This window comes from Neolamprologus multifasciatus, chromosome 1 (genome assembly GCF_963576455.1).
Source record: "Neolamprologus multifasciatus chromosome 1, fNeoMul1.2, whole genome shotgun sequence".
In the NCBI taxonomy this organism is placed as follows: Eukaryota; Metazoa; Chordata; class Actinopteri; order Cichliformes; family Cichlidae; genus Neolamprologus; species Neolamprologus multifasciatus.
The window spans coordinates 21851433-21875288 of NC_140439.1; the positions used below are offsets into that span (position 1 = coordinate 21851433).

The 23856-nt window shown below is 39.5% G+C and overlaps 1 protein-coding gene and 1 pseudogene across 1 annotated transcript in view; both read left to right on the plus strand.

The window, feature by feature from the left end:
* Window positions 1–6433: 6433 nt before the first annotated feature.
* On the plus strand, window positions 6434–8013 carry LOC146525707 (uncharacterized; annotated as a pseudogene).
* A 1792-nt stretch (window positions 8014–9805) lies between these two features.
* LOC146525708 (DNA-binding protein RFX7-like) overlaps window positions 9806–23856 on the plus strand; it is a 28481-nt gene continuing 14430 nt past the window's right edge. Inside the window, exons 1-5 of the mRNA XM_085158317.1 lie at window positions 9806–10337; window positions 15565–15598; window positions 19921–20006; window positions 20204–20326; window positions 21952–22068. Of these exons, the coding sequence (XP_085014443.1) occupies window positions 10207–10337; window positions 15565–15598; window positions 19921–20006; window positions 20204–20326; window positions 21952–22068 (491 nt within the window). The 5' untranslated portion in view covers window positions 9806–10206. The remainder of the gene's footprint in view (window positions 10338–15564; window positions 15599–19920; window positions 20007–20203; window positions 20327–21951; window positions 22069–23856) is intronic.

A 23856-nucleotide genomic window follows, 5' to 3' on the forward strand; every position in this document is an offset into this window, starting at 1 on the left:
TGCTGTAAGTAAGCCTAACAGCTTCCAGATCACTTATTTTTCTAGAAAGATGACAAGAAGGGCATTGCTGCTCATTTCTACAATCTCCCAGATGTCTTGGAATACAATGCCTTTGTCCCATGAAAACCACTTCACGGTCCTCTAAAACCTACAAATGAAGAGTAATCCTGGAAGAAATGGGGCGTACACTAGTGACCTCAACAATTGCAAGACAGCCTTGTCCCTGATGCTCAACTGAAAAAACATATAAAGTTTCATCAATTATATGGTGAAAAAAATTAGACCATTATCCCCTTTTTACCAAAAGGTTACTGGTAATATATAATCTCCCTGGTATTTAAAGGATAAAAAATGAATTTAGATAAACGTCTGGTTTTGGTGACAAGGACTGGTGCTAATTTAAAGACTCAAGTTGGTCAAAGTAGAAAAATATTTTAATATATATAAATTTTATAGCATTTTGTGAACGTAAACAAAAGGTGGCCATTTTTGGCAACAAACAAGCTGAGAGGGAGTTTTGTCTATTTTGCTCTCCTTGCACAAAAATAACAATGCATAATAATCAATGTGATGTTAATGACAGCTGGGATAGGCTCCAGCGCCCTTGTTATGCAGAAACTGACACTTTTTGCCACAAAAAAGCTGAAGGGATAGGAACAGGATTGAAAAACACTATTTCTCAGCAGCATCAATAGTAACAAAAACCCAATTTAATTTTCACTCTCAAAGTCGATTGTTCTTATCTATTTTAAGTAGATTCTATATTTTTAAAACCTTTTATTCCAAAATATTGCAATACAGGATACGTTTTATTCAAACAAGAACTTTATTGAACAAACAATGAGTATAAAACATACAAGCAGATGAAGTATACAAGAGAATAGAACATAAATACAAATAAACAGGGGTAAAAAATAAAATAGTTATATAAACACTAGGGGTGCAACATACACAAAATTCATGGTTCGTTCAACACTTTGGTGTCACGGTTTTAATACAAAAAAATGTTCATGCCTTTTTAATTTGTCACTTATTAAAATTATAAATATATATTTTAACTCAAAAGTACAGTTTTTAAATTTAATGTTGCTGAAACAACAAAATAATAATAATAAAAAAATCCATCTGATCGAGAAATCACTCATCTTTGGAAAAGAGAGTTTATTACAGAGAAATGGCTCTTTCCAAAATAAAAGCTATACTATACGCTTCTTCTGGGCTATATTCTCAGCAGCATATTAAACATATCAGGTCCCCATAAGGAGAATCATGTGCTAACGGCTGTCTAAATGACTAGGGTAAAGTTTGTAGCATGTGTGCTTGTTGTTTTTGTCTGCTTCCACTTGTCTTTGCACTAGGATGATGTCCGGGTAAATGTGCAGTCATATTCATTGTGTTCCCACTAGTGCTGTCAGCGTTAATTTCGTTAAAATGACATTAACGCCATAACGCGGCAAATTTCCGTTAACGAGTTACCACAGATCGCCCTGTGCATGGGGCTGGACAGCGTCAACATGTTGACAAGCTAACTGCGCTAAAGCAGTAGTTCCCACCAATTTAGCATTGCGTGGCACATCCCACATACTGTTTTACTTTTGTCCATGACGGCTTACCATCAGGGTCATGTGTCACATGAAAACCAAGATAGTTCCAAACGCCAGATCTGAATGAGGGTGGGGGAGGTTCAATTTTGGGTAGCGTTGAGGCAGTTGCCATGTTGCAACGAGCTTAGCTTCTGTCTTGCTAGCTTGCGCTGCGCTCAGTGGATCTGCACTTGACAGTGCAGCCTAGGTGGAGTAGTCAAACGCAGATCCACTGAGCGCTCAACACAGACAGCATCATCAGAAGAAAAGTTGATAGAATAAATAAAATATTTTGTATTGTTCATACGGTTCAATATCGATACCAGTATTGTTGCACCCCTAATAAATAAACACAAAAATAATTCCACATCCTTAAGAAAATAACAGAAATATGGTATTTTAATAGTAAACTTATATTTATGGATAAAAAAATTAGCTAAAAGTATTAAGAAAATATGGGATATATCACAAAAACAAAATTTCTTGTGCAACGTAACCGAAGTCATCTGTTTCCAGTTACTGTGGAGGTCACAATATGGCGCTCCCCAGTGGCTGCAGCCAGGTACTCTTGGGAGAGTGTCTTTTGTTGCTACTTAACTCCAGCTGTAGCCTATGTACAAAATAAATTATATGCACATGATCTTAGACCAGCTGATAAAACAACAACTCCTCAACAGTAAATATGTACATGGCAAAAAAAAAAAAAACCACATCATTTTAGGACAAAGACATTTTGTATCATGCAGACACTGCATGATGCCACAATTAAAGTGTGGCCAGAGGGGACAGACGCAGTGCTCCAGGACAGATTTAAAAACACAGACTGGAATATGTTCACCCACACAGACCTGGACCAGTATGCCTCATCTGTACTGGATTACATCTCCGAAACCACAGACAGTGTCACCACCCAGAAACGGATCACCATGTACCCCAACCAGAAGCCTTGGATGAACCGGGATGTTCGTCTCCTCCTGAAGGCCCGCAACACTGCCTTTAGGTCAGGAGATGCACACGCCTACAGTACAGCCAGGGCTAATCTAAAGAAGGGCATCAAAAAAGCCAAACACCACTACAAAAAGAAGGTAGAAGAACACTTCTCCAACTCCAACCCCCGACGCATGTGGCAAGGACTCCAGACCATTACAGACTACAGGACCACCAAACCCTCCCCCGCATCCTCTGATGTCTCCTTCCTCAACGAGCTCAACAACTTTTATGCTCGTTTTGAGCGAGGGAATCCAACAACCACAACCAAAACAGACATGACGCCAGACCACCAACCTCTGACTCTCTCCCCCACCGATGTAGGAGCGGTGCTGAGCAGGATCAATGTCCACAAGGCTGCAGGTCCTGATGGCATCCCCGGGCGTGTTCTCAGAGCGTGTTCTGGGGAGCTTGCAGGAGTGCTCACAGACATATTCAACCTGTCCTTGGCCCACGCTGTGGTACCGGCCTGCTTCAAATCCACCTCCATCGTCCCGATACCCAAAAACTCCAACCCATCTTGCCTCAACGACTACCGCCCAGTAGCACTCACCCCCATCATCACTAAGTGCTTAGAGCAGCTGGTCCTAGCACACTTCAAATCCTGTCTCCCCCCCATCCTGGACCCCCACCAATTCGCATACCGCCAGAACAGGAGCACAGAGGATGCAGTCTCCATCGCACTGCACTCTGTCCTCTCACACCTGGACAACAACAACACATACGCCAGAATGCTGTTTATAGACTTCAGTTCAGCATTCAATACAATCCACCCCTCACAACTCATCAGAAAACTGACAGACCTGGGCATCAGTTCCCTCATCTGCAAATGGTTACTGGACTTCCTGACCAACCGCCCCCAACATGTCCGGCTGGATAACCACTGCTCATCTACAATCACAATGAACACCGGTGTACCACAAGGCTGTGTGATGAGCCCTTTCCTCTACTCCCTCTTCACCCATGACTGCAGACCTGCTGATGGTTCCAACACCATCATTAAGTTTGCAGATGACACCACGGTGATTGGCCTCATCAGTGACAACGATGAGGCCGCCTACAGGGAGGAGGTGGATCGTCTGGCTGAGTGGTGCAACAGAAACAACCTGCTGCTTAACACAGAGAAGACCAAGGAGCTCATCGTGGACTACAGGAGGAATGCTGACCCACATCCACCCATCCACATTAAGGGGACGGCTGTGGAGCGTGTGAGCAGCTTCAAGTTCCTGGGAGTCCACATCTCCGAGGATCTCATCTGGACGACCAACTGCTCCAAGCTGGTCAAGAAGGCTCACCAGCGCCTCTTCTTCTTGAGGACTCTGAGGAAAAACCACCTGTCCTCAGACATCCTGATGAACTTCTATCGCTGTACCATCGAGAGCATCCTGACCAACTGTATAACAGTCTGGTATGGGAACTGCTCTGCCTCGGACCGGAAGGCGTTGCAGAGGGTCATGAAAACTGCCCAGCGCATCGCCGGAGCACCACTTCCTGCCATAAAAGACATATACAGGAAGCGGTGTCTGAAAAGGGCTGGGAAAATCATCAAAGACCCCAGTCACCCATCACATAGACTCTTCACCCTCCTGCCCTCTAGGAGGCGCTACAGGAGCCTCCGGACTAAGACCACCAGGTACCGGAACAGCTTCTTCCCCACAGCTGTCAGACTCCTGAACTCTGCCTCCTGACATCTGACCCACGTTAAACTCATGGACTGGACATACACACACCCACAACCACCTACACACACACCCAATGGACAACCGTACCCTCAAACACACAATAATAACATGGACTGAACCACCATTCACAATCACTAGCACTTTATATACCTCTGTAGAAATTATCCACATATCTCACTTATCTTAACTGCACTACTGTATAGTTCTGTGTAAATAATCATACGATAATTTTTAATCCTACAACTGTTTATAACTTGCATAGTTCACATTTCTGTATAACTGTATATCTCAGATTTCTGTATAGTTTTTTTTATTTCATATTTATATCCTGTTCATAGCCTGTACATACTTATAGTTATAGAATATTCATAACATACTTCACACCGTGTACATTATAACATACCATAATAGACCCATTTCTGTAACATACTTACATATCTATATTATTGCTAATATATATTGTAATATATCTATATCACTAAAGCACTTCTGGATGGATGCAAACTGCATTTCGTTGCCCTGTACCTGTGCATGTGCAATGACAATAAAGTTGAATTCTATTCTATTCTATTCACTGCATGTAATTATATATATTGTGGCGAACCACCAGGTGGCCCCACTCACACCCAGGGTTAAGGGAAGTGTTGGGGTGGAGGTTTGGCGCTTTTTGTATGTGGAGTTGTTGTGAAGCCATGTCCAAATAACAATTCAAATGAAAAATAATATAGATACATCAGTAACTGTGTAGTTATTCAGATAGGTTTAGGCAAGAACATGAAAGACTATCTCACCTGTTAAATAATCCAGTAGCCAAATAATAATTAGACATGGACCAATCCGATATTTCGTATCGGTCTGATACTGACCTAAATTACTGGATCAGATATAGGAGAGAAATAAAAAATGTAATCCGATCCATTAAATATCACAAAAGCACCTCACAAAACTTGCGAAATGGCATAATCCAGCTCATAACCTTAGCACGTCGGAGCAGTATGTGTCACGTGATAGAGCGGCTGTGGCACGCGAACCCTGTCGGCGGTCTGGTTGAGCATTTGGAGCCTCGCTACCAAACTGGTATTTCATCTTAGAGAAAGTTATCCCAGAGAGAAGTAAAGCAAGTGCGTAAGTTCTCTGAATGTTTGTAAAGCATTCCCACATTAAGCTTAACAACCAATATATGGAGCGACTGCCTCTTCTCTCCCCCTCCTGTTGCTACTTCAATCATGAAATTGATCGGCTTTTCTGTCGCGACTCCCGTCTCTCTTGTTTGTATATCGCCCACTTTGCACCAGAAAGAGGAAACCAGCGGATAAACAACAGCAGCACGTTTAAGCTTGATAAGCTGGTGTTAGAATTTATTTAATAGTACTTTCTACACCAGGATCGTTTTCTAAGTAGCTGACGGCTGGTAACTGTCCAGGGGCGGGTCTAGCAATGTTTTTCCAGGGGTCCAGGTAGGGCATTGACAGGGAAAGGGGGGGGGGCACAAAGACATACTTTTCTTTCTAATTGTCATGTCTAGCTTTTAACAAATAATTATCTGAATCTTACAACCAAAGTTTTCATCTGATGTAAAATGTATAGAAATCCATTACTGTATATAGGAACTATTACGTCTAATATATAAACTAGTATAGTACTTTTTCCTTTGGGAAGGTACCGTCTGTGCAGTCTGCATTTCTGTTGAAGAAAGAAGTTGAATCTATTTAATTATTGTAGAAAAATAAGTGATTTCTGTGTTTTGGTTTGTTTTTTTTATAAACACACGTGCATTAAATTAAAGTCGATTACGTCAATTAAGCATTATGAGGTGGAGGGTGGGGGCTGGTTCCCTACTTTTTTCTTTTTGCTGTGAGCTGGCAACCCTATTACACTGAACAAAAATATAAACGCAACACTTTAGTTTTTGCTCCCATTTTTTATGAGCTGAACTCAAACATCTGAAAAATTTTCTACATACACAAAAGACCCATGACTCTCAAATATTGTTCTCAAATCTGTCTACATCTGTGTTAGTGAGCACTTCTCCTTTACCGAGATAATCCATCCCACCTCACAGGTGTGGCATATCAAGGGGCTGATTAGACAGCATGAATATTGTACAGGTGTGCCTTAGACTGCCCACAATAAAAGGCCACTCTGAAATGTACACAGTTTTGCTTTATGGAGGGGCGGAGGGGTAGAAAAACAGTCAGTATCTGGTGTGGCCACCATTTGCCTCACACAGGACAACACCTCTCCGTCGCATAGAGTTGATCAGGTTGTTGATTGTGGCCTGTGGAATGTTGGTCCACTCCTCTTCAATAGCTGTGAGAAGTTGCTGACTATTGGCAGGAACTGGAACACGCTGTCGTATATGCCGATCCAGAGCATCCCAAACATGCTCAATGGGTGACATGTCTGGTGAGTATGCTGGCCATGCAAGAACTGGGATGTTTTCAGCTTCCAGGAATTGTGTACAGATCCTTGCAATATGGGGCTATGCATTATCATGCTGCAACATGAGGTGATGGTTGTGGATGAATGGCACAACAATGGGCCTCAGGATCTCATCACGGTACCTCTGTGCATTCAAAATACCATCAATAAAATGCACTTGTGTTCGTTGTCCATAACATACGCCTGCCCATACCAGAACCCCACCGCCACCATGGGCCACTCGATCCACAACGTTGACATCAGCAAACTGCTCACCCACACGACGCCACACACGCTGTCTGCCATCTGCCCTAAACGGTGAAAACTGGGACTGTGAACAGAACACCTCTTCAATGTGCCAAACGCCATCGAATGTGAGCGTTTGCCCACTCAAGTCGGTTACAACAACAAACTGCAGTCAGGTCCAGACCCCGATGAGGGTGACAAGCATGCAGATGAGCTTCCCTGAGAAAGTTTCTGACACTTTGTGCTGAAATTCTTTGGTTATGCCAACCGATTGTTGCTGCAGCTGTCCGGGTGGCTGGTCTCAGGCGATCCTGGAGGTGAACATGCTGGATGTGAAGGTCCTGGGCTGGTGTGGTTACATGTGGTCTGCAGTTGTGAGGCGGGTTGGATGTACTGCCAAATTCTCTGAAACACCTTTGGAGATGGCTTATGGTAGAGAAATGAACATTCATTTCACAGGCAACAGCTCTGGTAGACATTCCTGCAGTCAGCATGCCAATTGCACGCTCCCTCAAAGGTTGCGACATCTGTGGCATTGTGCTGTTTGATGAAACTGCACATTTCTGGGTGGCCTGTTATTGTGGGCAGTCTAAGGCTACGTTCACACTGCAGGCGAAAGCGCATCAAATCCGATTTTTTTTTTTTTTTGACCCTATGCGACCCATATCCGATCATGGTATGACAGTGTGAACGGCACAAATCCGATATTTTCAAATCCGATCTGGGTCACTTTCGTATGTGGTACTGAATCCGATACATATCCGATGTTTTAGAAAGCGACTGCTGTTTGAACGGTCATGTCGCATTAAATCCGTCTTTTACGTCACTGTCACAAGACAGACGCCAATTATCAGCTCCGGAGAAACGCCCGAGAAGACATCGCGAATGCTTCCTGGCCATCCTGTGTAGATGTTAGTGAAACTGTTGGGAAGACAACGTTGGAGAAACGTGAATATTTTATTTGTACTGTATAATCTGCAGATTCTGACAGAAATCTGCAACTATCCTTTGAAGCACCACTCCTCTAAAACAGCAATAAGGATAATTATTAGGTTATCTACATTATTATGTAAATAACAAAATAACTTAAAGCAAAGATTTAGAAAAGTAAAGTCCGAAGTCTTTATATTAAGGGCCATCAGTCAAACAATATTGTTTGCTCTGGGTGTGCAGAGCGCGTTGTGTGTGACATCTTTTGCACGTGCGGGCCGCTTTGAGCGTTCACACTATAGCGCGTTTGCTGTCGCATTTTATTTGTAGTGTGAACAAGCAGACAAAAAAATCGGATTTGATCAAAAAAAATCAGAATTGAGCATTAAGACCTGCAGTGTGAACGTAGCCTAAGGCACACCTGTGCAATATTCATGCTGTCTAATCAGCCCCTTGATATGCCACACCTGTGAGGTGGGATGGATTATCTCGGTAAAGGATAAGTGCTCACTAACACAGATGTAGACAGATTTGTGAACAATATTTGAGAGTAATGGGTCTTTTGTGTATGTAGAAAAATTTTCAGATGTTTGAGTTCATCCCATGAAAAATGGGACCAAAAACAAAAGTGTTGCGTTTATATTTTTGTTCAGTGTAGTTAGGTTGCTTAATATTTCCACTAAGTACTCTTTAAAATACCAGAATAGGGAGAATGGTGTAGGTTTAAGTTTATTAGACTGATCAGTATTGCTGAACTATGAAATATTTTGGGTGCAGTGTATTTTTTGCATACAGGTATAACAGAATAGCTTTAGTTTTGTTTTTTTATAAACTTGAGTATGAACTTATACAAAATGCAGCAAGATATTTAAAAAAATGTTTTATTGATTATAAAATATGCTATATCGGATTTATATCGGTATCGGCAGATATCCAAATTTATGATATCGGTATCAGTGTCGGACATAAAAAAGTGATATCGTGCCATCTCTTTTCATTATAATAATAACATAGAAATGTAAATCACATACTTATTTTAGATCAGGGATACAGTGTGGGGATGACAAATTAACCTGACAAGCTTTTTGCAGCAGCAGCTCTCTACAGTTAAACCTTTTATCACCTTTTGTGACTCAGGGATTTATATGAGTTTGGGAGCACTCGCCTTGATTATTGTAATGCACTTTATGTTGGTATTAATCAGGTCTTAATATCACACTTACAAATGGTCCAGAATGCTGCTCTTTGTCTGCTAACAAGGACAAGCAAACATCAGCACATTACCCCTGTTTGTGCTTCTTCACATTGGTTGTCTGTCCATTTTAAATTTTATTGTTTGCTTTTAAAGTTTTAAGTAGCTTGGCTCCCACTGACTTGGCATACTTTGTACAAATACACAAAGGTCTCTCAGATGAGCTGAACAGTCACTCCTTGCTGTCCCCACATCAAAACTGGAACACAGAAATGAGTTGTCACAACTTCAGGTTTTAACACCTTTCAACACCTTTTCTCCAGGGCACTTTAGGAGAAGTACCAGAGTTAGCTTCAAGTCAGTTTTAGCCAGCTGTTTTGTTCACTTTTTAGTCTTTCTTATTTATTGTCCATTTTATTTCTAGTTTTCCATGTTTTACTGTTATATTAAACAAAAAGGAATATTAAATATGGCTTTGTATTTTATCTGTCTTTTAACTGAAAAGTAACTGTTTTTGTTACCTTTCTGTATATCAAGGTTCAGTCATTTACCCCTCCTAGAGCAAAATAAAATCTGTAGAGGATTTGTTATAATTCTTGTTTTTAATAATACTACCCTATTACAACCGCTACTGTTAATAAAGACAAGCATGCTATAATAATAATGATGAAACTAGCACACATATAAAACAGGAGTGTGTTTATATAAATGCAGTCTCGCACGGTCAGTGATGTCTTCTGCTTACATTTTGTTTTTAATGCTGAGCCTCTCAATGCGCATGCGCCTGCCAGACAGCTACTACTCACCATGCACATGTAGAGCAATCATAACGTGCGGGGCAGGCGGAGCACACCGGAGGGACTAGCTAGTTGTTTTGCAGCTGTCAGGTTGCCTGTTTACTCTTGCCTTTATTTATATTCATGTGTTGGCCCGTGTTTGACAGCGGCTCGTAGTTCCGCTCCACAGGCGCCAGTACTGACCAGCAGTCCGGGCTCGAAGCGAGCGATGTCGGAGGAGCGCAGGGTGGCAGCCACAACAACAACAGGGCGCGCTGCTGTCCCCCTAGCATCGCAACGTCCTCCGGTCCATGTTTAACCCTGCCGGGCGACTACACCTGTCCTCGCCTCCCTACCGGTCCACTCCCGTCCCACAGTGACCTCCAGTGATGGCCGATGAGGACCCCCAGCAGCAGCAGCCGCCGCCGGAGAGCGGGGCGGGGAGCCTGCCCGGCCTACTCCCCGGGCTGCAGGGCGCTGAGGCCAGCGCTCTGCAGCTCAGGATCAAGAACTCCATCTGGTGAGGAGATGTTTACTTCACACACTGTTGTGCTGTGCATACGCACGATTTGATGCTTAAAGGGAAACTCATCACAACATTTTTAAACTGCTCTTATCATGCTTGGTCGCATCTTCACTGCTTAAATATAATAATAAGTAAATAATAACAACCGTTGAAGTCCAGCATGTTAAATGTGAGACACATGCACGAGCTGCAGCGTGTGCTTGTGATAAAACAGCCGGATAAACCTGGTAGAGTAGACACTATGCAAATGGAAAAATTAAATGACTCAAATAAAGCTTAAGGAACTTGTTTTATGCTTGAGTAACTAATTACTCGACTCCTTGAATACAGGTATTTTTTCACATCCCATCACCATGTTTACTCCAGTAAAAGTAGCTATATTTAACACAGAAATCACGAGGAAAATGCTCTGGAAATAGCAAAAGTAAAATTACTCTGTATGGCTGACATAATGGTCTCTGTCAGAGCAGCACATTGTATTCTAGTGATTATTGAGTTCTTATTACTCTTACATGTATGGCAACTTTATTATCATTTTTATTTTGCATTTATTTGTTTTACGCTGTTCATTTATCTGAAGCGCTGTCTTATATTTTAGTTTTATATGTAAAATGGGACAGAAAACAGTGTACACTTAATCAGGGATTTGAAAACTGATTCCTAATGCAAGAGAGGAAGGAGTCATATTTCCCCAATATCTTTCTCGCTTTCTGTAATATACAGTGCTGTAAAAATGATGAAGTTGAATGATGAAGCTGATTTCAGTTTCACCAGCAACACTGAGACCTGCAGAATCAAGAAATCAGTACAATAGAACCTGTCTAAAAAAGTGAAGCAAGCCTAAATCAACACATCATGCCACAACTTAAGAAAACAATCGAAAAACAAAGTTATTGACATCTATTAGTTTGGAAAGGGCTGAAAAGCCATTTTTAAGGCTTTGTGAACCACGTTAGAGTGATTATCCACAAATGGAGAAAACTTGGAAGAGTGATAAACTTTCTTAGGAGTGGTCAGCCTACGAAAATTACTCCAAGAGCATTCAGCGACTCATCCAAGAGGTCATATTAGAACCCAGAATGACATATAAAGAACTGCAGGCCTTATTTGCCTCAGTTAAGTCAGAGTTCATGATTCAACAATAAGAGACTGGGAAAAAATGGCATCCATGAAAGAGTTCAAGGAAAAAAAACACTGCTGAACAAAAAGACAAAGGCTCACATTTGCCAAAAAAAAAACAAAACACAACCTTGATGATCCCCAAGACTTTTGGGAAAATATTCTGTGGACTGACAAGACAAAAGCTAAACTTTATTGGAAAGTTCAAGTCCTGTTACATCTGCCATAAAGCAGCATAAACACAGCATTTCATAAAAAGAACATCATACCAGGAGTCAAGTGGTGGTGATAGTGTGATGGTCTGGCTGCTTTGCTCTGGTTGGATGACTTTCTGTAATTGAAGGAACCATTAATTCTGCTCTCTACCAGAAAATTAGTTTGAGCCCTAAAGCTCAATGGTACTTGGGTCAAGCACCAGGACAACAATCCAAAACACACTAACAAGTCCACTTCTGAATAGCTCAAAAAAATAAAACAATAAAAAATAAAGAAAAAATAATAACAAATCAAGAAGAGGCAAATCAAATTTATATTTTTAACCAGTTCTCAGTTTGAGAGTCTCTGGCAGACTGGAGCCTCTCTCAACTGTCATACTGGTAGCCAGTTTGTCGCAGCTCTAACACAGACACAGACAACCAGTCACACTCACACCTGCAGCCAATAGATTTGAATCCAGGACCTTCTTGCAGTGAGGCAACACTGCTAACCTCTAGGTTCTGCTAGTGAATCCTGAGAAAATACCAGCGCCTTTCTGTGTGGATTTTCCATGTTGTCCTTGTGCTTGTTTGGGTTCCAGCTTGCTCCTTTAGAACTGTTGATTCAAAATTGGTTATGGCTCGATAAGAGGCTTAATGTGAACAGAGTAAAGGAAAAGACTTGATTTCTTGTAAGGCACGTGTTCTTTTGTGTCTCCTACTTAAGGTCCTGTTCTGACCTTTTTTTCTAAATGAACTTAAGTTCTATCATTTAAATATCAAACAGCAAGAAAATGTCAAGGAGCTGAACAACCGGAAACACAGCAGTTCAGAGTTCAAATGTCTGCAGGAAATACCTCAATAGAAACTTGTCACTGTGCTGCTAACAGTTTATCAATAACATGTTAGGATCCTGAACATTTGCCCAGCTCCATACAGGTTTAACCTTTGAGAGGAGTAGAGCATAAATATTGGCATTCACCTCAGTGACCTGCTTCTGGGTGGCTCTTGGTGAAGTGATATAGTCGTAGTCTGGGTCAACAAGTTCACCTGCAACATACCGTCACTCTGTCTGCACAGGAAGTCTGGACAATCAAAGCATTGATTTTCAAAACCCCACCTTTGATGTTCACGTTAGCGTAATCGAACTCATTTTAATCTGGATTGCTTACTTGCTAATTAAATAAAGAAATTATTAAACATAAAAAATGTCCCCTAAACTGCAGTATGTTACAGGATCTTCTCTTACTGAAATAACTGAAAATAAAGTGCTGAAATGAGTTGCTGTACACCTACCTTTACCTGACATATTTTACCTTACTAAAAAAAAGCAAACACAAATCTTTTTATATAACAAAACAAATGTCATGTACTTTCTTAATTTTATAGCATGTTTATAGCTTCACCAGACAACAGGACATTGACCCTTTTATCTTTTTCACTCCTAACTGCTTTGATTGTTTGCTAATACCGAGGCTCTTACAGAGGATACTGACTTATGGCTGGCTTTGTATTGTGGATGGCTTTAGCTTTAGTTGCTTTTCATTTGTTTAAAATGTGCATGTTTACATGTGTCATTGGGTTTGTTGTTACAAACATTTTTGTTTCCCCATTGTGGTTTACTTTAGCAAACTTTTTACCTTACTCACTTCCATGGTAACAGCGTAGCATGTGGCTGTGAGCCACATGTCATTGTGCACATTGTGTATTCATAAAAATGAGTGGGCTCGTAATAAATCATATCGAAGGCTGACCAGCCGCTCACCGGTCCAGGCCGAGAACACTGGAAATCATCCAGTTTTGGTCCATAGTCGGTCAATTGGTACATCTCTAATCTACTCTAAAACTATACTATTTAACCCTTCATCCAACAACAAATTTCATCTTTCATCTCTAATTTCATCATTTCTTTTTTGTTCACTGTAATCTTGCCTTTTAAAATGCTAACTGTAGCAGCTAAATTGTTAGCTGTTTCATCTGTCCATAAATTGTTAGCCTACTATGTAACCCTTCGTCCATTCAGTTAGTAGTAGCTACTACTCTATATAACAGCTATTCATTTAATCAGATTTCATTAATTTATCCCTAATAGTTTGCCAATTGTTATATTTCTTCTGTTAATTGACAATTTCAAATAGTTATCCTGTAACTTCTAGTAGCTAAATGATTAGCTAGAATTATTGGCTGTCCATAAATAGTGGTTTACTAATTTAAATATTCATCCACTAAATTAGAAGTTACTATTAGAGTCACTAATTTTTGATTAAACTCAGTGACTAAACTATGTATTTATCGCTTATGTTTTTGCTGTTTCTTTTGTCCTGTTTTAGGCATTCATTACTTATTAAAGTGATAGTTTTAGCAGTTACAGTAGCTGCTAAAAGCATATAAGCTTAACAACTGACAACCTTTTGTTAATGATAATTAGATTTTCTTTTCTTTGGTTAGGACTTTAATTAGCTGCTTTATCTATTTATTTATTTTAAAGATTTTTGTGATTTGTTTTTTCCTGCACCGTATCCACTAAAATTGATCCACTTTCACTGCTCCCTTGTCACATGTGGTTATCACAGCAGGTAGCTCTACATGTTTGAGTTGACAGATGCTCTTACTGGCACAACCTCAAACTATGGAGCCACTCTGCACCATAGCCACTATGTTCAGTTTACTGTAACTGCTTCTGCTCCAACTTGTTTGTTTGAGGGGGTTTTTATTTTTATAAGTTGAGCTAATTTTTCCATGAACTCCCCCTAACTTCTGTATAAGTACCTACTGGGGTACTTTTAGCCCTAATTAGGAATCACTGGTCTGGGGTTAGGTGTACATCTTGCTGGTTTATCAGCAACATTTGTTTGTCTTGTTTCAGTTATTTATTTTTTAAGGCTTAGGTCTTGCAGAAAGTTGCGTCAGGTGTCGTTCAGTTTATCTGCTAAGTCTGCCTCACAAACAGCTTACTGACGGTCTTTCAGCACCAGGAAATCCTCAGCCCCCTGGTAACAGTCAATTAAAGTGAACTGTTCTTGTCATGGCTTAGAGCGTCTCCTGATTCTGACCTGCCCAGCTCAAGTAATAGTCTTTAAATGTGACCTACCTTCTGCCCCACAGTCATTGACAGCATGCTGCCCTGTCTGTGGACGACAGATGAAACCTGGAGACTTTATTCCTCAGTTTGGTTTTTCTGTCTGCAGGAGTGGACCTAAATAGGAGCGAATAATTGTGATCTTTCCTGCTATCAAAGTCTTTTTGATTGTATGTTAATATTAGCTGTAGCCTGAACATCATTCCAGTCACTCTTGGATTTTTGTAGTGATTTTTGATAGTTTTTAGCTGCACCTCAGCAGTGGCTGTTTATGAGCCTCAATCAAATCTTACACTTCTTCCGGATTGACCTCAGGTTAAAACCTACATCATTAAAAGTCAATCAGGAAGAGAATTTCATGCTTCCGAGGCCTGTGTGAGATGCTAAGGCAAAAAATAGAAGTGACACATGAACATGGTGGGACACAGGGAAGCAGTTACATGTGTTAATGTTATTTTTGATTAAGTTTTTAATTTAAGTTAGGCTTTCACTAAATTTTGCCAGAACTTTGTATTGTACTGGTCACTTTTCTGTTGAATATAAAATAGGAGTATGAGAATAAAACCTGTAAACACAGAAAAATATTTGGGAAAACTGTTGATAAAAAAGATCTTCTGTCCTAAACAATGTCAGCACAGTTCATGTCCCTGTTTCTTTTTACATATGACCACATGTGCTTGTGGTGGTGGGATACATGACCTGAGAGATCCTGAGGGGAGGGTCGTCTCATGCCAAACATTCCTCTGCTTTATAAATAAATATACTTCAGACACAAGTGCTCATGTTACACCGGCTTCATGCTAATTTGTACTATGTCCCTGTTTTGCAGCAAATCTGTTCAATCAAAAGTGGAAAACATTCTGGTGAGTATTCCTGACATATTTGTGATCTGCAGATAACAACTTGAAGGACATTTTTCATACACTCTGTTCAGATATTGTCAGAAGATTATTAGTGTTCCCAATAGGTTGGGCAGAAAAAAAACATTCCTACCATCCATGTATAGTTTAAAAATAAAAATAGAAGATCCGTTGGTAGCAGTGTTAAGCATTAACCTCCTGAGAACCAGCCTATTCATTTATGGCTTGTGCAATGGACATTTTTGGATGTTTTTGGTCTATATATTTTGACTTATTTGAGCTACCCTAATAGGTCTTGTTGTGCTAAATAGAGGACATCCATTCCACTGATATCTCATGCGTTTGGGTGGCCTCTTTTAGCTCCAAAGAGGAAGGAAATCAAAAAGTTCAATTGGAAGAATCTCTTTTCCTCAGTTCTCAGGAGGTTAAGGGTGTATCTGAAGGCTGAAACATAGACTGTATAACAAAGATGGTTTCTTTGTCAGTCTTATAATATTTTCTGCATTGCATCTATGGGATGTGCAGCCACCTGCTAGTTAGTGTGAATTAACGAACAAAGAAAATAATTTCACTACCAAAAACCGGAACATAGACTTCTTGGACAGACTTTATATTCTGTTTATAGCACAGTTAGAATATACAGTTCAGTGTCTAAAATTAGCAGAGGTGAGGCCTTGCTGACAGCTAGCAGCCACACCTCTAAGAATCCCAGTACATCCACCGCATTAGTTGCTTTGCACGCTAGCGGTGACGTTACCACAGCTTTGTTCCATGTACACCAGTGTTTAGGGCACGGGTACCTGCTGCAGTATTCTCCTGTACAATGGGTGTCTCCACTCACACAAAATTCCCACACCAGTGTGGGTATAGGAGGAGAGGAATTCAAAACTAGAAGGAAAGAAACTGGTGAGTTTTTTTCCCCCTCCACAAAATGTAATCTTTCAAACTGTTGCTGCAGCTCACATACGCCGCTGTTCAACAGGGTGAGAAGGGTAGGCATAATGGATTGACAGTTTATAATTCAGTCCAATAACATAACCTTTTTAAGTCGTTAAAGACAAATGAATCAGAGCTGTTTCTTCTATAAACTTTAAATCTTTCCACATTTCTTTGTAGCTAGCCTCAAGTGCTCATTTTGATGTGTTGGAGTGGTTCACTTCATTTCTTGCTGATAGAACACTTTTGATTTAAGTGGGAAATTTCTATTCTAATGTGGCTGCTATGTGGTGTTCCACAAGGATCTTGTTGAAGTCCCTTTTTATTTTCATTATATTATATTCTGCAAAAAATGTTTTTGCAGCTTAACACAGACAAGACAGTCTCTAATTATTGCTCTGGGGAGTACTTTCCCCCGTATTAGACACATCTGGTTCCTTTCTGATCCACTGTGACCAAAATTGAGCCCAATAATCTATTCATTAGCTTTCAGTCTTTGACCTTTGATGCTCACATCAAGTCTTGGACCTGCTCTTGCTTTTTCTACTTAAGAAATATCGCTAAACTCAAGACTGTTGTCTCAAAAGTTGGATTAATCTTGTCCTGCTTAGATTATTATAACTCTCTGTTTTCTTGTCTGTTGTATTTAATTGTGTCAGTTTGTCCAAAATGCTTTTGCAAGGCTTCTAACTCCTACTCGCGTTTCTTATATTACCTCATTGTTAAAGTGTCTGCACTGGCCTCTTGTGAGGTTTAAGGATGAGTTTAAAATCTTCGTTCTTGTTTTTATGGTCTTATGAGGTGAGGCCCCCACTTATGTCATCAGTCTACTCCGCCCCTATTCTCCAAACTTTACTCCCTTTCAGCTCTTGCACCCTTGCAAGAGGGTACAAGAGCAGGTAGCATCACATGTTTTAGTTTGCAGATTTTTCAAACTAGGGATCTCGTGCTTGTTAGGTGAATGTGTAAACTATTATACTATAAAAGGGTTTAAGAGTTGCACAACTACTCCTGAGGCCTACATGTTTATATATGTTTTAATTTACAATTTAGTAATCCTTTGTTTACACTGACACAGTGATCTGACTCTATAAATGCACTCTTAACAAGTCAGCATCAGCTCAGTGGATGGAGTACGAAACAGTGCGAATCAGTAAAGTGTCAGATTATGATTTTTATTCTAGAGCCCCTTTAGCGTACATCAAAACAGGCACTATATAATTTATGCCACAATATTTGCTTTGTTGATTGATGGCCAGTCTTTTATTTTTCAGTGCAGTCTGACAGCAGTTTGTTAAACATTCACAATCTTTAAGCTCTTAAACAGAAAATATCAAAAAGAAACTGAGAGTACGAAACTGAAAACGCTGGTTTCAAAACCCACGACACCCATTATTTTTGTTGGGGGGGGGGGGGATCCACATTTGGAAGTCACCAATACTTGGTGAGGATCAGGCATTACTATTCAATTTAATTCAATTTAATTTATAAATAAATATCTATATATCTAATATATATTATAGAAATAGAATATATGTATTTATATTTGGTACGGTAATATAAGCAAGCACTTGGTGACGGTGGGAAGGGAAAACTCCCTGTTAACAGGAAAACCTCTGGCATAACAGGCTGGGGGTGGGACAGCCCTCTCCTATGACTGCTTGGAGGTGAGGGGAGGAAGACAGGATTTCTACTACTGGGTTGGTTATGAAAGCTTTGTCAGTTGCCATGGTGATGTAGCTTCACGTTGTCTTATGACACAGCAGGTGTTGCTGACACAAATGTGCTTCCTATTGAAATACATAGTTCCCTGTTGACTGTTGTGAAAAAAGGCATCAGTTTGTATCTGTGAACATGAACAAGTAGTTGCTTTTCATGATTGCTTGATGTTTTGTTATGGTCTGTTTAAGGATGAAGTGATGAGGGCTGAAATAATTTATTTATTTATAATAAATGTCTTGGTTTACTTGGAGTAGAAGAGAGAATTATTAATTTGAAGCATTGGTTTTGGTGAAAATCAATCCCAGTGAAAGCACGCTGTTGCTGTTCTTCAGTTACTGATGTAAAATTTACAGCATGTCCTGAGAGTGATGCTAAAATCAGTCCTGCTTAGGCTAAAATGTTGCTTATAGAGCTGTAGCTAACATATTCAATTACTGAGAGATGACATAACACTTTATTAGCGAGTGATGTTTTAACTTAACAGAAGACCCCGCTGTGATGTTTCAGCTTTAAAACGTTAACTGTGCAGCTGAGGCTTGTGCTTTTTTTAAGATAAACAAAACAAATCTTTATATTAAGATTGCATCCTGGGTTAGTTTGTTATTTCCACTATGTAGTCTTCTTGAACTTGTAAGTCCTGAATTGTCAAAAAGCCTCTTTTCTCCTTTGACCTGCTCCCTGGCTTAAAGAATAGCACTGCATTCAGTTAATACCTCAAACGATCTGTAACAATTCAAAAAATGTATTTATTGCGCTTTTCAGCCTTCAACCTAAGCTCTTGTTTGGGATTCATGGGATGCAACAGGTCTCAGTATGAGTGACTGAAGTGTAATGTGCAGAAATAAAACCCCCACATGCATTGTCCGCGTGTAAGTATCAGTCTCAGGAGGTTAGAGAGCTTCAGCAGAGATGAGAGGTTGATTTTGTTGCCTTCAGACTGAAACTTTAACTGTTCCCCTGAAACCAGCTGCTGGCTCAGACTGATATGTAACAGACAGAAAGAGAGCGCTATCAGTGCCATCTGGATGCATGCAGTGGGTGGCCAGATAGCTCAGCCATGGCTCTGTCGTGGTTTCAGTGTTTACTGGAAAGACTGAAGATTTTTCTTGTTGTAAGGATGCTTTGCTTGTTCTGTTTGTTGTCTAAATTGTATTTCAATTCATGCTTAAAGCAGACATTTCTATTTGTATAAAAGTGTAAGTAAGAGGAAATCAAGTATGGTTATAGGAGAGGGGTGACACGCAAAGGGTAATGGACTAATAATTAGACATAATGTTGTTTTAATAATAATACAAATATTTATTTGTTCAAATAAATATTTGTTCAAAATAAATAGAAAATAATATCATGGTGATAATAATATTTTGAACAAATAAATATTTTCTAGTCTCACCATCTCAAACATTAATATTTCACATTTTTCTTTTTCTTATGTTGTAATGATTTTATATGTTTTGTTGATGAGTCCGGCAAAATAAGAACTACGTTATTAGATATTTTCAAATTAAAATAATGACAGAGTAGTTAGTAATGAAAAATAACAGAGGAAATGTTGAACTTGTAAATAATGTCCCTTATGAACTATCCTAGTCCTGCTTTCATTATGCATGTGCTGCAGGTGTGACCGACCTGCTTGTTTAAACATCTTTGACTTTTTGTTTCTACAGCAAGATGTCGAGAAGTTCTCAGACATCGAAAAACTCTACCTCTACCTCAAGTTGCCTTCTGGTCCGAGCAGCAGTGTCGATAAAAGGTGAGGATATACTTGTTTCTAAATGTTTTTGTAGAAAACTGGACAAAAAAAATAATGCTTACTTATTGAAACAAAAATGAGCCCATTTCCACACACAGAGCCTCGATTAGCGTTGGCGTCATTTATCAGGCCTGAGGTGACAGTAAGCACTGCATTGTTTGTCTTCACAAACATCACTGACCCACATCTTTGTGCAGTGACCAGAGTGCCCTGTCATCGAGCCGCACGCAGCAGATGCACGCATTCACCTGGATCCGAAATCATTTAGAGGAGTACCCCGAGACCTCGCTCCCCAAGCAGGAAGTCTACGATGAATACAAGTAGGTATAAAACAGACAGGCGGAGTTTAGTTTCACTGCATAAACCCATTTTTCTTGGAGAAATAGTCATTGTTGACGTTCACCTTTTGCATAGATAGCTGCTTCCAATGTTTGAGCCTCTTTCTCCTCCAGTTTACTGCAGGCAGAAGCATCAGTATAAATAGATGCTGCAGGCATGAGAATCACAGAGCCGCATGTGTCGGTAATATTAGAATGGAAAGTCTGAGACAGCCATTGAAATGTTCTGACGCTGTTATGCAACTGCCTTTTTAACTCAGCTAGAACAAAAATACAGCGTCCTCCAGAAATATTGGCGCCTTCAGTGCAGACAGGCGAAAAGGCTTTAAACAGACCTAACGTGCTTCATGTTTTTCACAGTCAAACAACCACATTGGACACAGTCACTGTGTAACTTTAGTGCTCCACCACTGCTCAGGTCTTTATTGGCTAGCTGTTTTAGCAGATGCGGATGTTTCTACTCAGAATAAATGATATGAAATAAAGGTCAGCTGTATCTGCTTATCGAACAGCAAGATGTTAAACTTTAAGTGATCGAGTGGGGTCATATGTGCCATTGACATGTTTTATTTTTCATTAAAAAAAATTCTCACTACCATGAATCTGTCTGCTTTTACAACAGGCACATCGATCGGTCTAGCAAAGATAATCAAAAGTTGTATAATTTATGATCCTGAAAATATATGTATGGGTTTCTTTTGGAATCTTAGGTTATGATTTTTTTTGTAATTTTCCACTTCTACTCATAACATTGTTCTGAAGTAAACCACGGCTAACAGACCTTAAACATGAGAGAGATTCAGACAAGCTTGCTGCTTTCAGGGTTTTGAAGACGTTCCTAGCTCAGTTACCTATATACTACATATATTACTACTATACTTGTCAAGAAAAGAAAGGCAGCTTTATGTCATGAAATAAGTTGTGTTTAATAAGTGTTGTAAATCCTTTGCTATACCTGAAAAACGGCACATGCCTTTCACCATCAGGAGCATAGTCAGACACTTCCTTGGGAAGCATTTAGTCCTGATATGTCAACATCTGTGTAACTGTGCTAAACCCTCTTTGCTAAAAAAAAATAAATTAAAATCTCTTAAATTAATCCCGCAAGACTCACAGCTACAAGTAAACAAAAGGTGAACATTTTATTAAAGCTGTTTTCAGAAGTCCAGAAAAGTCTAACAGTCCAGAAACAAAGGAGGCGACAGAATTCGAAAACCAGCAGGGAGCTCACAAAGAAGACAAACAGACAATCATTTTGTCGCTAGTTGCTAACTCGTACAGAACTTTGAACATCTATTGTGTCTATCGCACAAAAGCATACACGGCTACAGAAAGTTTTTAGCTCAGACTTGAAAGTCAGCTTGTTGGTCGGCTCGGGTCAAGGTCGATCACATTCACACCATAAACAAAGTGCTCTGGAGTTCGTTTTGGAACCACATCGAGACCACCCCCTCCATAGGGTCTCGGTACAGTTGTTTAGGTCCCCACCCTGGTTAGTGTGTTCACATCTGCACCCAGAGACAATGACAGCCTGGCTATGATGCTGACCTGCACTGTGTTCCTAATTAAATAAAATTAATTGTATTAATTCTGTTTCTGTGTTTCAGGAGCTTCTGTGACAATCTTAACTACCACCCACTAAGTGCTGCAGACTTTGGGAAGATGATGAAAAATGTATTCCCGAACATGAAGGCGCGTCGGCTCGGCATGAGGGGAAAATCAAAATATCCTTTACTGGAATGGAGTGTAGCAGTCTGGCCTCTGTCTCTGGTCACAGACCATCTGCTGCTGCAGTTCATAAGCTCGCTAAATATAGACGTGAAATGAAATAAAGCCCCCCTCTGCCTTCGAAGCAGAAGCATAATAATGCAGAGACCCTCAGGGGAGTCCCTGTGATCTTGACCTTCACGTAACATTGTGATTTTTTTTTTTTTTTTCTGTTTAGCTTATGACGTCTAATGGAACATCTTGGTTTATTGTCATGACCTTTACCTGCGTTATAGTCTTATTAACTTTCAGGTAAAATGGTTTGCTTAGAACTCAGCTCCTCATGTCAGTCCTTATCTACATAATCTACAAAAACGAATTCTGTGCCAATGTTTGAAAAATGTGAAATTGCTTTCAATTAGAAATTGAAACCGTTAAAATCATCCTACAGACTAATTTTAAATGCAGTGGCTCACTATGTTGTCACTGAATCCTGTGAAACAAGCAGCTTTGTCATAGTGTGTTGAAAGACAGGATCCAAATGCAGACTCCACGTCCAAAAATAAAAAACAAAACAAAAGGTGTGACTGAGACTTTAAATAAGCAGAAGGTAACAGAAGTGGGAGCAGGAGGGAAGCTAAACACAGCTGAAAACAATCAAGGTAATGTACAATGAAGTAAAACTAAATACAAAACACAAAAGACCACTAACTGTCAAAAGTTAACTACCAAAACAGGAAGTGAGATTTGTAAGTAGACGAGGAAATTGACAATCTTAAACTTGACATGGGGGAAAGACACTTAAGTGAGGCAAAAAGAAAACTAACAAACTGATACCAGCACCAAATTCAAGTAAGCACTAAAGGCTAAAAATCTAAGATAAAATGTAAATAATTAACAAACTAAGAACCAAATATTGGATATGTAATGATATAAAATATTTTAAAGAGTATAAACCGAAAAAAAAACTAGTTCAAAATCCAGGACTATAACATACTTATATTTAATTTATGCTTAATTTTGTTGTAGTTACTTTTAAATTAAACTCTAAAAAGGGTGGTGGGCATTTTTTTTTCATACATCTTGTAGAGAATTGTTTCAAAGAGTATTGATTAATGGCATGAAAATTTTAATTTGATATTAGACAAACTGTCTGAGAAAAAGTAATAAAAAAAACAAACAAAATCTGTTTACATATTAAAATAGGTCAAAAAAGACTGAGAACAAGAATAATATACAATATGATTCCAATGAAATTATCATAAAAATGCAGAAGTTAAAAGAATAAGATGAAGTTAAACCAGGAATGTCAGAATCACAAAATCTATACTCAAGTTTTTAAAAAGCTTTACGATATAAATGAGTCTTAACCCCATAAAGCCTGAACTGTTGAATAATTTCCAGAAATTCTATATTTTTTTTAAACTGAAATGTTTATGAAACCTGGCAAATTTAAAAAAATAAATAATTACTTGGATTTGTTGGACTTTGTAAGCTTCAGAAGCAAAGTATTTGCTGCTGCTATTCACAGAACCAGCTGTCAGTGTCACTTTTCACTACAAAGCCCATCCTGTTATTTATTTATTTATTTTTATGCCTCCACTCCAGCGACAGCCATGCAAGAGGCTTTAAATTTTAAGGTTATCTGGTTGTCTGCCTTATTCTTGTAAGCACAATCACTGTTAATACGCCATGAGTGGATTTGTTTAAATGTGGCTCAAACTTTCACTTGACCTCAGACTATGAACTGGTTACGATTTGGGGATTAAAGGTCACTGTGACCTTTGTTAAGTACATTTTTGACC